The 14,779-nt window shown below is 41.9% G+C and overlaps 1 protein-coding gene across 2 annotated transcripts in view; it reads right to left on the bottom strand.

Moving 5' to 3' along the window:
- Nucleotides 1–14,779, bottom strand: part of Dclk1 (doublecortin like kinase 1) — a 281,860-nt gene that overhangs the window by 65,587 nt on the left and 201,494 nt on the right. For both annotated transcript variants that reach the window (XM_028763452.1, XM_028763453.1), the window contains exons 5-6: nt 14,196–14,312; nt 1,917–2,011 (exon numbers count right to left, since the gene is read on the bottom strand). In XM_028763452.1, the coding sequence (XP_028619285.1) occupies nt 1,917–2,011; nt 14,196–14,312 (212 nt within the window). The remainder of the gene's footprint in view (nt 1–1,916; nt 2,012–14,195; nt 14,313–14,779) is intronic.

The following is a 14,779-nucleotide window of genomic DNA, read 5'->3' as shown; positions in this document are numbered from 1 at the left end:
AGAAGCCTAGAAACTAAACCGTCGTTGAACGCATTCAGTATCCTGCTTATGACATGTGTTTAATAAATGTTTTCAGATGGTATTAAACTCTTTGTCCCTCTAAAAGTAAATGAGAAAAATTTTGGCTCCCTTAATAACAGTGCTATACTGGTGGCTTAAACAGCAAGAAGAAAAACCTGTCAATACCTGTTATTTGTGAAGGGCTGCAAAGTGTTAATTATGTAAATCAATGTCTACAAATCTGGATGAAATTTTTCTGCCTCAATTGAACTGAAAAATCCCGTGGAAGCAGAAAAGAAAGGGATGCAAATTCTAGCCTTGTTCTGCTTATAAAGAACAACTGAGAAAAATCGAATACTCCAAAGACGAAGGGGTCCCCACCAGAAACTCCTAGGGAGAGAACCTGGCATGTATTCTCAGTCCTTCTAAATTTAGTCTCAAAACTAAACCTGGGATATTACAATAAAGTCTGAGACTGAGTTCAGTGAACTGAAAGATATTTTTGTTCCTGTGCTAGCTCTGAAGCACAGGTACACTTCAAGAGAAAGGATGTTCTGGAGACATTCTCTGTGCTAGGTCTCTGGCTGTTGCACAGAGGGGAACCCTGCTGGCTAGTATTTCTGAGTACAGGATGACCACATCAGCTCTTCCCTCACCTTGGATAATCTTTTAAGATAAATGTGGCCAATTCTGTAGTTTATTAATGATTCCTAAAACCACTGAAGACCGATGACAGACTTCTCTACTAAAAATGATCCCACCATTGAATAGAAAAGCATATACAAAATCACAGGTTTTAACAGACTAAAGAAGCTCAACTCTTGCTAGACGAATTGGTAGAGAAAGATATTTGGGGCAAGAGGTTCAAAGTGATTGCAGACTGACTGATTTCATGTTGGCCCCCATTTAAAAATGATTGATGGTTTTAGCAGCCTGAAGATCCATTTTGAAAGAGGAAGTTTGACCAAGAGAGACTTCATATTTGATAAACTTAAATTCATCAATTTTTAGAAGTGTCATTTAAATGCATAATAAAAGAAATTAAACTTAGACATGCTGATATTTAAATGCAGTAGCCTCTGAGGAGTCCCTGTCTATTAAATTATTCAGTAGGCACCATCATATAAGTCACTTAAGTAAACATAATCCTCTCTACTCTGAAATCAGGACCCTGAAGGGGCATCTATGTTTTCCAGCATGTCTTTTCCTTTTTCCCATCTCCAGTTCTCCTCTTCTGGCCTTGGTATAACTGGAGTCGATGAGCAGTGTAGGGAGTGAGGAGATTTAAGAAGTTCTTTCATTTCAGATCTAACAGTCACCCTCTTGCTTAGCTTTGGAGAAGCTGACACTATTTCCAGTAACTTTTACACATCTGTCTCCAAGCTCAGTGAATTTCTCTGCTATTATACAAGAGGCTCAAAATAAATTTAAGAGAATGTGGCTCAGTGTGGGTCCATTGACAAAACTGGTATCCTACATTCCCATGGTCTGCCGCATGGACTCTCCAGCTGCTCTAGACCACCCTGCTTACCACCAAGCAATTTCCACCAGGATGCTACCGCCATTGACTTTTCTTTTTCCTTAAGAGACTATTCGTGGCTGTATCTAATAAAATCAATTATGACTAAGGACACTTGCATACATAATAAAGTACATGTATTATGAACAGACAAGAGGGTATTTAAAACTGAAGCAGCAGTTGCATATTGTATTCAGAATTAAGACTGGGCAAATTTGTGGAAATGGTAAGACCTGGGATCTAGCTGAACCATAGCGATGGAGAGTGACCCACAGCAAGTTACCCTTACCCTGGCTTGGTCATTCACCTAGAAAAGCAGCACTTTTTGCTGACACCTATGCCACTTTGCAACAAAACCTAGACAGATTTTAAATAGATGGCTTGCTTGCGTCCTTACCCTCTGCTTCCGCAGGCTTCCTGGGCTGGTGGGTGACGGACTTGGTGACTTGCCCGAGCGTGGAGTGGAGAGCTGACTGCCAGGGGTTCCATTAACTAGAAACAAAAGGAATCACACAGAGAGGAGAAATAGTACATTAAAGAATTTTCATAACAATTCATCTTCTCAAGGAAACAGACAGAGAAGGGACATCAGCTAAAAATTAGAGCCATTATGTGACTCACGAGGGAAATCCTTAGGGAATAGCCATCTTCAGACACTCACTGTTCTGTTTATCTTGTGTTTAATACAACAGCAGGTTATATAATTTTTAAAAATATACTTTGCACAAGTTTCTTTTGACCGCTTTAAGCCAAGAGAGATTTTCACGAGTATGTTCAAGGCTTTGAGACCTGTGTGTGTGTGTGTGTGTGTGTGTGTGATTAGTTTAGTTACTCAGTGGGAGAAAATGTTGAAATCGCTCACAGGTGGCATTCCCAGAGACTTGAAAAAAATGGACCATTGTATTTTTATAATTTAATAACTCACTTTTAGACATTTCTACATTCATCTATGTCCTGTCTTACTCCCCCCCACCCCCCGCATGATTCTGATGTGTCTGCCTCAAACAGGACAAAATAATTGCCAGCAGATGCTGAGAAACCCCACACAGTTTGCCTTTGTTGCTATTGAACTGATTAAAAAAGCTGCCAACAGGTCCCAAACTCTGGAATTCTACCCAACACTCAAGTTGTGGAAAACACTGTCAGCAAGCTGAGATGAAACCTCGGAGCCGGGCTATCCTTTCCTCTAGCTAGCGCCACCTCTGAGAACACATACCCCCTGAAGACACGACTGTATAAAGATATCAAAGGCTGCCTGCCACTCTAATGTGGCAACCTTGCAGATGCACAGGGAGAGAAGAATCAGACAAGAGACGCATACATTCTGGAAGGTACCCTGGGGGAGAGACGGCAGTGCAATCCACTTACCTTCTATGAGTTCTAACATGGACACAGTCTTAGTGTTTGACCTGACAATAGCCAATAGCCAGAGCCTCTTCTCAGCACCAAGCCCAGCACCCTCAGACTGGGAAGCAGTTGGATTAGCTAGGGACCGCTAAGGCTGCTCGGGGAGCGAGCTGAATGAGATGCAGGATTCATCAGCAGATGCCTTTTCCTGCGTAAGGCTGACGTCTTCCCAGCGGCAGTGGGAGGTGCGGGTTCTGTCTTAGGCTACATCAAAGGTGTCAATTAAGCCTCATGCCAACGCGTTGCCACTGCAACCCCCACCAGACACACACTCACTCCTCACTCCGGAAGCCCCAGCCGGCTCAATCCTTTGCACTGAATCATAATGAAGCGCCTCTGGGGGCAGGCAACTCAGTGACTCACACAAGAATCAAAATGACAATAACTCTTCCAAAGCCTGGCAAGTTTCAGGTGATAGGGACGCACAAAAGTCTGTGTGTTTGTTGATTTTATTTTTCATACACTGAGTTCTCATTAAAACTTAAGGAGCCCGAGGCCAGGAAAGCTCCCCAGCACCTTTTTTCTCTACTCCAAAGATCTTTAAAACGCCACATACTATACTACTTGGTAGTTTTTCCATTGAAATATACTGATAACTATTTCTTTAAAACCTTTGGGGAGGTTGTTTACTGATGTTTTTGCATGACACAACAGCAAGTTGTGTTTTAATTTGCTTGCATGCCATTGGGCTGTCTTTATTAGATGGGTCTCATGTTCATGGCTTACTGGACTGGACTTCCCAGCCAATGGTCTCTAAGGGAAGGGCTTGACTAGGAAACAGAAGATCTCAGCACTGTGGTAGATGCAGAATCCATGCCTACCAAGGGAAGAGTTGCTGTGCCTAGTTGTTGGCTGGAGGGCACCTTTTATTAAATTAACATAAAAATGCCGACTTTGACTCTACAGCTAACTGTGGATGGAACTCAGGCTTGGGTGGGGGCACTCTCTGAGCAAACACAGAAGCTTCCGCTCAGGAAGTGTGTATTAAGATCTGTGCACCAGTCAATGCATTTGGATCTTTAAAAAGTATCATCTCATTAGGCAGTATTATTTCCCCCCATTTTACAGATGAGGGAATTGAGTCACAGGCAATGAGCAATTTGAGGAGTAAAATCTGAGATCTAAACTACACAATCCACAACCTACATGCACACTCCTGCTCTCCCCTTCCCTCACTGCAGCAGACTTTCAGGCTACAGGGAAATCAGAGAACCAATCATTACAATGAAGTGCTCTGAGAGACGTTATTGGAATTCCTAACTAATGGGGTCATGGTTGGCCTGTAGCCCATGGAGAAGGCAGTGGAAAAGGAGTTAGCCATATAAGATGAGGAAGACACAACAGGGAAACGTACCAAGTTCATAGGACTCCTTGTGTCAGAGATAGGCATGGTGAGGGACCGAGAGAAGCTGAGTTGGATCAGGAGAAGAAATCGCATTATGGATGCAGGTGAAGGACTCAGCAGGGACCTCAGACCTTGCAGCGTGTTGAAATCCATGGTAGAGGGTTTGCTTTGTATTCTAAGGGCAACGAGAAGCTGTTGAATGGGTCCAGACTGCATTTTAGAAAGCTCTCAAGAGCTCTAACATGGTCAAGAATGGATTCCAGGGGAACAATGCTGGGCATGAGACTATCCTTTACCTTAATTTCAAAGCAGGGTCAGTAAGACAGCTCAGCAGGTGTAAGACAGCTCAGCAGGTGCAGGCATCTGCCACCAAGTCTGAGGATCTGAATTCAATCCACCTTTTCCTTCAACAGTTTAAACAGAAAATTCTACATTTTCTTATTGATTGGAACCATGAATTCAGGATTTCATATCAACCAACCATCATACATGGTACGTGAAGCTTATTATTGAATATGAACATGAACGTTCCTAAAACATCCTACATTTGGAGAACAGTTGACTAATTCATTGCTTCTAAATGACCTTATATTCTGTGTGCACTAATGAAGAATACACACACACACACACACACACACACACACACACTTAAAGGATTTCTTCTCTTTTCAGTTGGAGGATTCCTAGGGCTCTCAGATGCCAGGTACCATGTGTATATTTTCACCTGTGAAGCTGGAAATGATATCAGACAGATCTCAAAACAAGACTAACTGAGAGATAAAGTGCTTCTCATTTTCACTGAGTAAATATTTCACTATGTACCTTTCATGACCAGATACCATGTTTAAAGGAAGAAAGAAGGGAGTAGAACATGAAAGGAGGGTGGGGAGTGGATCCTAGAGGGAGGAAATTTAAAGTGAGGGAGTATTTGAGAGAGCTTGCAGGGAGGGATAAACACTGCTAGGAGAGTGTGAAAAAAATTACATGGAGACCTATTTTATAAGTTAATTAAAATATAATTTTTAAAAAGCTAAGATAAAGGGTCACAGCAGGGGATAATGCTCCTTTCAGTAGCTACAAAAATACTAGTGCTGACAGAGAATCTTCCCCAGGAGCTGTTGGTCAAGGAAGGGTCACTGATGTCCAATAGAATTCAGCTTATTGCCGTTGACCTGGTTGTCCACCAGAACTTGACAATAAACCCTGTTGCTGATGCCACATACCATGAGCACTGACTTAAGGTAAGTCAAGTTGCAGGTGATTTGGAAGCTCCCTTCCTGGTAGCAGGATGTGGTGGTTTGAATGTGAGTGTCTCCCAGAGGCTTACATAGTTGAACTTTTGCTTGCAGGTTGGTGAACTATTAAGGAAGGCTTAGGTGGTATGGCTTTGTTAGAAGAAGTTTGTCACTGGGTTTGGGCTTTGAGGTTTCAGAAGCCTACCCCAGGCCTTATTTTTCTAATAACATGCATGCTTTCAACTACTGTGCAGTCCTATGCCTGCCTGTCTACCACCATGCTTCTTGCCCTGATGATCATGGACTAACCTTCTAAAACTATAAGCAAGTGTCCAATTAAGTACTTTCTCTTTAAGTTGCACTGGTCATTGTGTCTTTTCACAGCAATAGAAAGGCAACTATGACATTGGCTTTCATGGTGCTGGATGGTGCTATGCAGGCTACTGGGGGAGTAATGTCATCACCCAGCTGTGGACATTTTGAGCTACAGTAAGATCAGTCTTGGACAGATGTGCCTACTGTGGCATGAATGTATAGTTGATAACCAACTACTATTTTAATGGGATTAGAGGCCTTACCTCAGGAAGGAACTCATGCCTGGTCAACAGCTGATGGCCAAGAAACTGTAGGCCATACTGGGAACCCACTACTATAATTTTGCTACATGGACACGTGATCAAACTGTATTCTAAGTAGACATGTTTATATCCATAGATTGGCAATACTATCAGCCTTACCCAGAGACTTCTTATTTTGGCTCATAGCAAAAATAAGTTTAGAGACTCATACCTGGCTAAAATGCCAAGCCACAGGAACATCTGTAAGAGGACATACATGGAGAATGGGAACGAGAGCCAAGAAGGATATCTTTTGGACATGACATGGCCGTTGTACCCTTGAACTCACTAAAACTGCTGTTATCCAGACAAAACCTGCACAAGATTATACCCATCACCATTTTATCATGCAAGAGGTCCCAAGCCTTCCTGAGGGTCTACTGACAGCTAATGGTTGCTAGGGAAAGGGGTGTCACTCTCTTCAGTCACATAGCCATGGATACATTTTCCATGTTCCAGTAAACAGCTTTCCACTCACACTCATGCAAACACCTCTAATTAATGTAATGGGTCACGCAGACATAGAAAGATAGGAAAGTAGGTGGGACATACTTGGGAGAGTAAGATTTAACAGAGAGGGAGGGGGATGGCAGAGAGGAATGAGTGAAAGTGACTAAAGTTCATCATATACATACATGAAACTGTTAAAGGCTGAAATAAATAAACAAATAAAAATTTTGGAAAGTCTAGTAGGTGGTAGAAGCCTACCAACTTTTGCAGTCATGAAATGGATGCAGACAGATAGGATACACATTGAAATCAAGGGACTCTGGGTCATATAAGGAGACCCAGGAGAGGCAGAAATCAGCTAGAATCACTACATGCTAGTGTTTGCATATCACTAGGAATTAAAATGAGAATTGGGGAGGGAACAAAACCACCACTTTTGCTGAAGTAGGGGTTCTCCTAAGCAGAAAAAAAAAATGGCAGAGAAATGTCTTCAGGAAATGACAAAGGGTATCTGTGTCTCTCTGGGAGAAGCAGGACACAGAGGGCTGAGAAGACTTGCCTGTGACAATTTTAAAATACAAGGTCTCTTGAAGTAACGTCAGTGCTTAGATGTTCACCATCTTACCCCAGACAGTTCTGTAACAGAATCGGAATGCACATGGACTTTTGATCTGTCTCTTCCTTTTCTGGAAACACAGACTTAAATTCTGCTGTCTGGAAGGGTGGACACAAAGAAAGGAAGGAAGGAGAACCACTGTGGGGGCTCTGAGATGTAAGAGATGTTAACAGAAGCTACACACCAAACCCACTTCATACTACCACCTCAGCTGGAATGCCCCACCCCTCGCTTGCTAGAATAACTAAGCTTACTCAGGAGCATATGTCTGCCATGGTTTCTCAAAGCTTTCTGCACATTTGAAAATGTTTATGGCATAAAAGGCAAAGTGCCTGGAGCTCCATTTGGCCCTCAGGACTTTTGTGGAAAAAAAAATTATACAAATTATTTGCATTTGTAAATTATTTCTTACCTTCAAACAAAAAGTTAATCAGAAAGTTTTATCAACATTTTACCAGACCAAAAAAAAAAGTTACAAAAATCCATAGAAAAAAATGTTTAGGAATGAGAATATGTTTCCTGAATTATAATGAAATAATGAAAAAAAATAAATTATTGCTATTACTTTGGTTTTTGGAGGCAAGGTCTTGCTAAGTATCTCAGGCTGGACTGGAATGTGATCTTTGTATTTTCAGCCTGTTGAAGGCTAAGATGATATCATGAGCCCCCATGCCTAGCTTTTACAATAGAATTTTTATAAGGAAAAATAAATATCCAAGTGATATCTTCAGTGGTCGTTGTTCCCTTTACCCTTTGGACTGCATGTATAAAGTCCAGGCTGTTTGCTATGATGGAAAGTTCTGATTTGTCCTTTACTATTTTGCATTTTTTAATTAAATTAATTTTTAACTATTTTTAAACTAAGTGCTGCATGGTCACTTTTTGGAATGAAATCCGCTTGCTATTTCCCATCATTGTCTAACATGCATGGCTTGTTTTTCTTTGACATTGAAATATCCAGGACCAGCAGAGAAAGTGGAGGCAAACGCATGCATATCTGCAGGTCCCAGGGTGGCTGACCAGGTGAGGCTGTAGGTCCTAATCAGGATGATTATCGGTTGAAGAAGAGTGAGAAAGCATATAGACACAGGAAAACCAAACTGACACAAACAAACAAGACACCCCAAAGAACACAAAGATGATAGCACCATGGGGGAAGGGAACAGTTCTTTTTCCTAGTTTTAACTTTACAGGTAAGACCAACCAAGCTTTGATGACTCTGAAAAGACCTATGCTGGGAGCGATGGAGAGGACTGGCCACTAGGAATAGCCATGAAGGATAGAAAGACATGTTTCTTGGTATTTCCCGGTTCACTCATGCAGGCAGCAGCCACCCAGACAGTACCATGAACCAAATATGTTAAATGACAGAAGTTTAGAGTTTCTAACAGTTGGTTCAAGGCTGTGGTTATAGTGAGGGGGTTAGCACAAGCATCATAGGTCATCTGCTTGAACCTCCTAGTTGCATCCTTGGTGACCGTATGGAATCCTTGCATTGTGGCTTCCAGAACGAAGTATCTCTGTCTGTCCCTCCATCTCCATCTTCTTGCCTTTGGGGCTGTTATTTCTCACTCACAGTTTTCTAGGTTCCTCTAATCTCCTCTCAGAAAGGCAGACATCCTTCAGGATTTTATTTTCATCTTTGCAAATCTCTGGATGGGGCAGAGGAGTCATACATTTCTATTGTTTTTAAAAAAGTTGCTTTCTGCCAGAGTCTACGCTGTCAGTTCAAATCTCCTTACTAAAATGGTCACTTATGTTTCCTGACATTTCTACAGCACCACACATTTCTCATGCCTAAAGGAGAAACTGCTCCCACCTCTGCCCTGGACAAACAGAATCCATCTCTTGCGCTCATCCTCACACATGGTTAAATTCATTGGTTTACACCCCTTGGAAGTTTTCATCCATTTTCAACAATGTTTCAGTTCTCTCCTACTATTTTCTTTCCAGGAGGATTACAGGAACCTCCAGGACCTCCCTCCTCACACATAGAGTTGTTCTGTCTAGGACAGTGCTCTGTTTCATTAGCCTTTGACAACCCTTCTAAAGTCATCTTTCACTTCCTAACCCTACCACAGGGAACATGCCTTCATGGCCCTGTGCAATATGACAAGTAACTCAGCTATGTCATGTTTTCCATACCTTTCCAGAATTCATTCCAGAGACTCTCATTGTGTGACCTAGGATCACTGCAAACTCATGCTCCTCCAGCCTTTTGAGTGTTGAGATTATAGGCATGTGCCACCAAGCTCAGTTCTTTTATTTTTTAATTTTTATTTATTTCATGTATGTGAATACACTGTCCTTGTCTTCAGACACAACAGAAGAGGACATCAGATCCCCATTACAGATGGTTGTGAGCTACCACGTGGTTGCTGAGGATTGAACTCATGACCTCTGGAAGAGCAGTCAGTAATCTTAACTGCTAAGCCATCTCTCCAGCCCACCAAGCACAGTTCCTTATTGGACTAATAATTATTCCTTATACTTTCATGCTTTATGCGTTCATTTAAATTGGAGAAGTATACTCCAAGTATGCTACTAAGATTCTTCCAGGCCCAATTTATAAATCCTAGTCTCCTGGAAGCTACTCTGACTGGGTTAATGATGCTTGCTTGCTCTCTCCATCCTCTGGGCCATCATGACACTTAGTACAGCATACTAGTATCTCCCCCCACCCCCCCACTAGAATGCAAATGAGTTTCTCAGCAAGGACTGTGGTTTAATTGTTGTTGTCTTCTTGGGGCCTAAGGCATGCTGGGATGAGGCAGATGCTCAGGAAGTGTCTAATTAACCTGGCATTAACAATGAGGAGCTATACAAGGCAGTTGGTACAAGATGCTATCCCCAAGTAAACATTAAGTCATGATAATGGTTCAGAGCTATGAACCCCATTTAAAGCAAGTGCTGAATAGGTGAAAAGAGAATAGTTGTGGGAATAGGTTTTAGATACTTGAAAATTTGGAAAAACAAGAGGTGAACCACTAAGCTCTTGGTGAATTTTATCTTCAATAATTCTGTTGGAGCCCCAAAGCAGACATGTTCCTTCATACAATACAGACAGCTGAGTCTTTGGACTGAAAGAAAGGATGGAGCTAAGATTAATGGCTAGCAGTTTGCCTTTGAAGGTATCTGATAGAAATCAATAGAACTTGCCAAATTACTGTGAACTCATTAAAATTCTCTACATTTCTTCAGCTTTGATTCTGCTCTTATCTGCATATGTTGCATAAAATATTTTATATATCTGCAAAAAATGTAACATTTAAACAGCATAAATAAAAAGACCAAGATTTCTGGAGTCACGAATAAGTAAGTTTTATGCCTGGGTTATATGGGACAGTGTTTTAGTCATAGGAGATATCTGTGGGCTAAGGCTTTTCTCTTTTGAATGTTCTCCCTCGTATCTCTAGCTCTCAGCACTGACCTCCACAGAAAGTCTATGTTCATGATTGAATAGTTGGTGCCATGAGTGTTTCTATACTGCACAGGCAATGCAGTTGTCTCGCCATAGTCTTGTGAGGTTGGTTGTTTCCTCTGTGAATACTGCCATCTACAGATGTTCAAGTCTCATACAAACTAGCATAGTATCTGCATATGACCGATGCATAGATGCTTATATAGTAACCTCTAGTTTACTTATAATAATTGTAAAAGCATAAATACAACACAACACAAACAGCGGTTGTATCTCATTACTTATGGAATAATAGCCCCTAAAATAAGCTACATATTCTGTACAGTTGCAATTTTTTTCCTGAGTATTTTTGACCCATGGTTGATTGAACTGGCACTGGAGAATCTACACAGAGGGAACTGTCATGAAGAATGTATGCTTCTAAGGTGGGAGTGATTCATTTCCTCATTGTTGACTTGAGGGTTGTAAAACATCTGGGGGTGCTAAGTATGTTTGCCATGACAATCTATGAAGACAGAGATTCAAAGTAGAAAATGTAACTGGACAAAAAGTTGTTTATGCATCTGCCATGGAATAGAAGCTCTAAACCAAATCCCCTGCCCCAGTGTCAATGTTTTTGTAAGAGCTCCAAGGCAAGGTCTACACGTTGAAATCTCTACGTTTTAGGAAGATGGCAACAATGCAGTTTCAAGTTAGGCCACTCTGGCTTCCTCATGCCTTTCATATTGTGAACCAATATGAAGGTAAACTAAACTCCCTTGATCTTTATTTAAATCAAATCAGTTCATATTATAGTCTCTCTTTCTCTCTTGTTCTCTCTCTCTCTCGTTCTCTCTCTCTCTCTTTGTGTGTGTGTTTATGGTGTACACATATATGAGCATATATATGTTGGAGATTAGTTCTAATGGTTTGATTCAATCAGGAATCTGTGTGTACAAATGGTAAAGGTCCTTGTCGCCAATTGGTTTTTGATCGATCAATGATCAATAAAGGTGTCAGCAGCTCATGGCTGGGCAAAGAGAGACAGGGTGGGACTCTTAGAGTTGTGTGGGCTAGAACACCAGGTAGGGGGGCGAGGAAAGGCAGAAATCAACATGAAGCAGTGGGATATGAGTAGACATAGGAGATAAAGCCAACCAGCCATGTGAGAATTCAGGTAAGTGGGCACTGGCCACTTACCAGATTGGGTCTAGGGTAGCAGACAAAGGATTAGAAATGCCCAGCCACTGAGCTAGACAGCATATTAAAAATAAGCTAATGTGTGTGTTTCATTTGCAGATGCAAAGATTCCCAGGAAAGGTAGCTGGAAGCAGGACCCACTGGGAGTGTAAAGTGGAATATCCCAAATTACCGCTACATGTATGTATTCAGGTATGCATGCTTACATGTTGTGTATATGTGTGCATGATATACACATGTGTGAGCATGCATGTGTGCAGGCATGCATGTCTGCATGCTGTGTATATGGTGTACATGTGTATGAGTATGCACGTGGGCAGGCATGTATGCTTACATGCTGAGACCAGAAGACTGTTAGGTGTCCTACTCTCAGTGAACTGAAAGCTTAGTCTGTTTCAACAATGCCGGTTGGCTACCAGGCTTGGGAATTTTGCTTATATTTGCCCCCTATGTGGGAATAACAGGCATATGTGGGTTTGCTTGGCTTTATTATATGGGTACTAGGTATTCAAACTTAAGCCCTTATGGTTGTCATCAAAGAGTGGACAAGCTAAATTCTTCCAGGGGAGTTTGAAATACAACAGGTTCAGAATCACACTACAATTTCCATATCTATAATTAGGTACTACAACAGTCAAGAGGCTGTTCATACATTGAGTCTCTTAGAGGTTTATATGGTAGCTAGGATTAAGGATGGTTCTGGAATCTTAAGGACAAGAAAGATGAAGACAAGAATCTACCTCTGTGAGGCAAAAGAGAAAGACCAGCAAGCCATGTCTTTCCTCCTCAATTATTCAGAGCCAAACAAGTTCTCTCTGCTTATTTCCTTTCTGTTACCAGAATCCAGTGGTACTTAAATTTATGCATTCATCAGAATTGTCTGGATTGTTCTAGAAACTTCAGTCTGCATGGCCCCATTCCAGAGTTTCTGAGTCAGTGGATCTAAAATGGTGCTCAAGGCTTTATATGCCTGGCATGTTCTCAGGTGATGGTAGTGAGGCTGAGAATGACTCCCTCACTGTTGCTTGAGTTGTGACAAGAGCAGAGATTCATTCCCTTAGCACCCAAGAGGATGGGGTCATCATGTCAAACTTTACCTGCTCCCAAGCAACTCCCATGAGCTGTAAACTTCAAATCTTGTGCTTCAGAAAAGTCTCGTTTTAGGGTCTATCCTATCTGGATGAATGGCGCCAAGCAAGGTGCTCTCTGCCTATGCTTAAACTCAGCAATAATGAATTATGAGCTTGTCTCAAGTACCAGTCATGTTCTTGCCAGCCCACAGTTCTGACTGGCTATGATGAAGGTCACACTGTGGGAAAAAGGACAGCATCTTCTTTCATAATTAGAGTAAGCTTTGATCCTCTAAGAATTGACTACGGAGAAGTAGGAAGATAAAGACCCTCACAAGGGAGTGTGAGTCTCAGAGAACCAGCCCATTTATGTTGCCTTTGAGGCAGCCAAGCCTGGTCCTTTTTGTAACTTCCTCTGGGCCTGTGTGAAGCCAGAAAAGGCTTCCCTTAGGTCCAAAGATCTTCTGAGCTATTTTGCAGAGCTGCTCATCATGAGATCAGGTGATAGCCGTGTTGTGCTTACCATTGATAATTTCTATCTCAACGTTTACATCCTTCAGTTTTATACTTGAGACCAAAAGCCAACACCTCGCAACTGATTTGTGTTTATCTTTAGACCAGAGAGAGTGGGAATGGAAAATTAATTAAATTCATATATAGATGAATAGTACTATAAATTATAATAAAAATTATGATAACTGCAAAATGGCATATATGAATACACAAAATAGCATGAATGCATACACAAGTTAATAAGCTAAAGAGATCAAAGGAGATACAAATGGGGCTGAGATGTTCTTTATCCCAAGATACAGCCACTTCCAACAGCAACATCTGAGCCCATTCAGATAGTGACCCAGCCCAGGTCATTGCAGTGGCAGACCTCCCCAGGTCCCAACATCTCATTGCTTTTACCCCACAGCCATATAAGGTAACCCAGACCTGTGATACAAGCCTGAGAAGCAGGTTCAGCAAAGACAAATTGGAAACCCTCTGTAAGCCAGCCTCAAGTAGAATCAGATCCCCGATGGAAATTTCTAGACCCAAAGAGAGATGAGCCAGGTGGAAGGTGTAGCAGCCGGTGAAGCGCCTCCATTTGGAGCAACTCTGTATTTCCTGCATCTCAGTAAGCGTGTTTTTCTAAGTTTGATTTTTTTTTCCCTTACAGCCAACATGCTAGACTTGGGCAAATCTGTTCATCCGCTTGAACACATTCTAAAATTATAAACCAGAATCGACGCCTGCTTGAGATCCTCACGCTCTAACTCCACACATCCTCGGCTGCGGCTGCGTCAGAAACCAGGCAGCTGCTTGGGAGGTTTCTTAGCGGCTTTACCTGAGCTGGTGGAAGCTGGGGACTTGCTTCGTCGGGAAGGTCCTGGGCTCTTGGTTGTGCCCCTGCGGGATGCTGATGCTATTTTGGTGTAAGAAGTTGATTTCACCACTCGACATTCTGGGGAAAGAATGAGAAGACACATGAGGGTTGGGGGACAGTCAAGTCGGGGACACTCTAAAGCCTCCAAATTTACATTACTTTACAATAGTATTGTGAATAGTTTGGGATAGGCTGATAGAGGTGTGCTTTCATTGACTTTCTATCCACGGGTCCCTTCAGTGATCTGTGCTTTTGTGACTTTTTTACCCATGAGTTCCCTTTCCCAAGTAAAATGTAAGACAGTTCAACTTTACAAAGCAAGAAAAGTGAGGGAAGATCCCACCCACTTTGACAGGCCCCAGTGTATTATTCTGGGTCCTGACTGGGATAACTGTGCACCAATATGATGTGTGGGAATTATAGTGGGGGGTTAACACTGGAAATCAGGTGTTATGGTGCTTACAAGGATGTGGTGACCTTCAACATTTAGCCATGAAGCTGCAAGGAAGCTGGCTTTGCATCTATAAAATTGCCTTTCTGTGAAG

This window comes from Grammomys surdaster, unplaced genomic scaffold, assembly GCF_004785775.1.
Source record: "Grammomys surdaster isolate TR1022 unplaced genomic scaffold, NIH_TR_1.0 139, whole genome shotgun sequence".
NCBI classification, from domain to species: Eukaryota; Metazoa; Chordata; class Mammalia; order Rodentia; family Muridae; genus Grammomys; species Grammomys surdaster.
The sequence above is the reverse complement of the archived record's forward strand: the minus strand, read 5'-3'. Positions and strand labels throughout refer to the sequence as shown.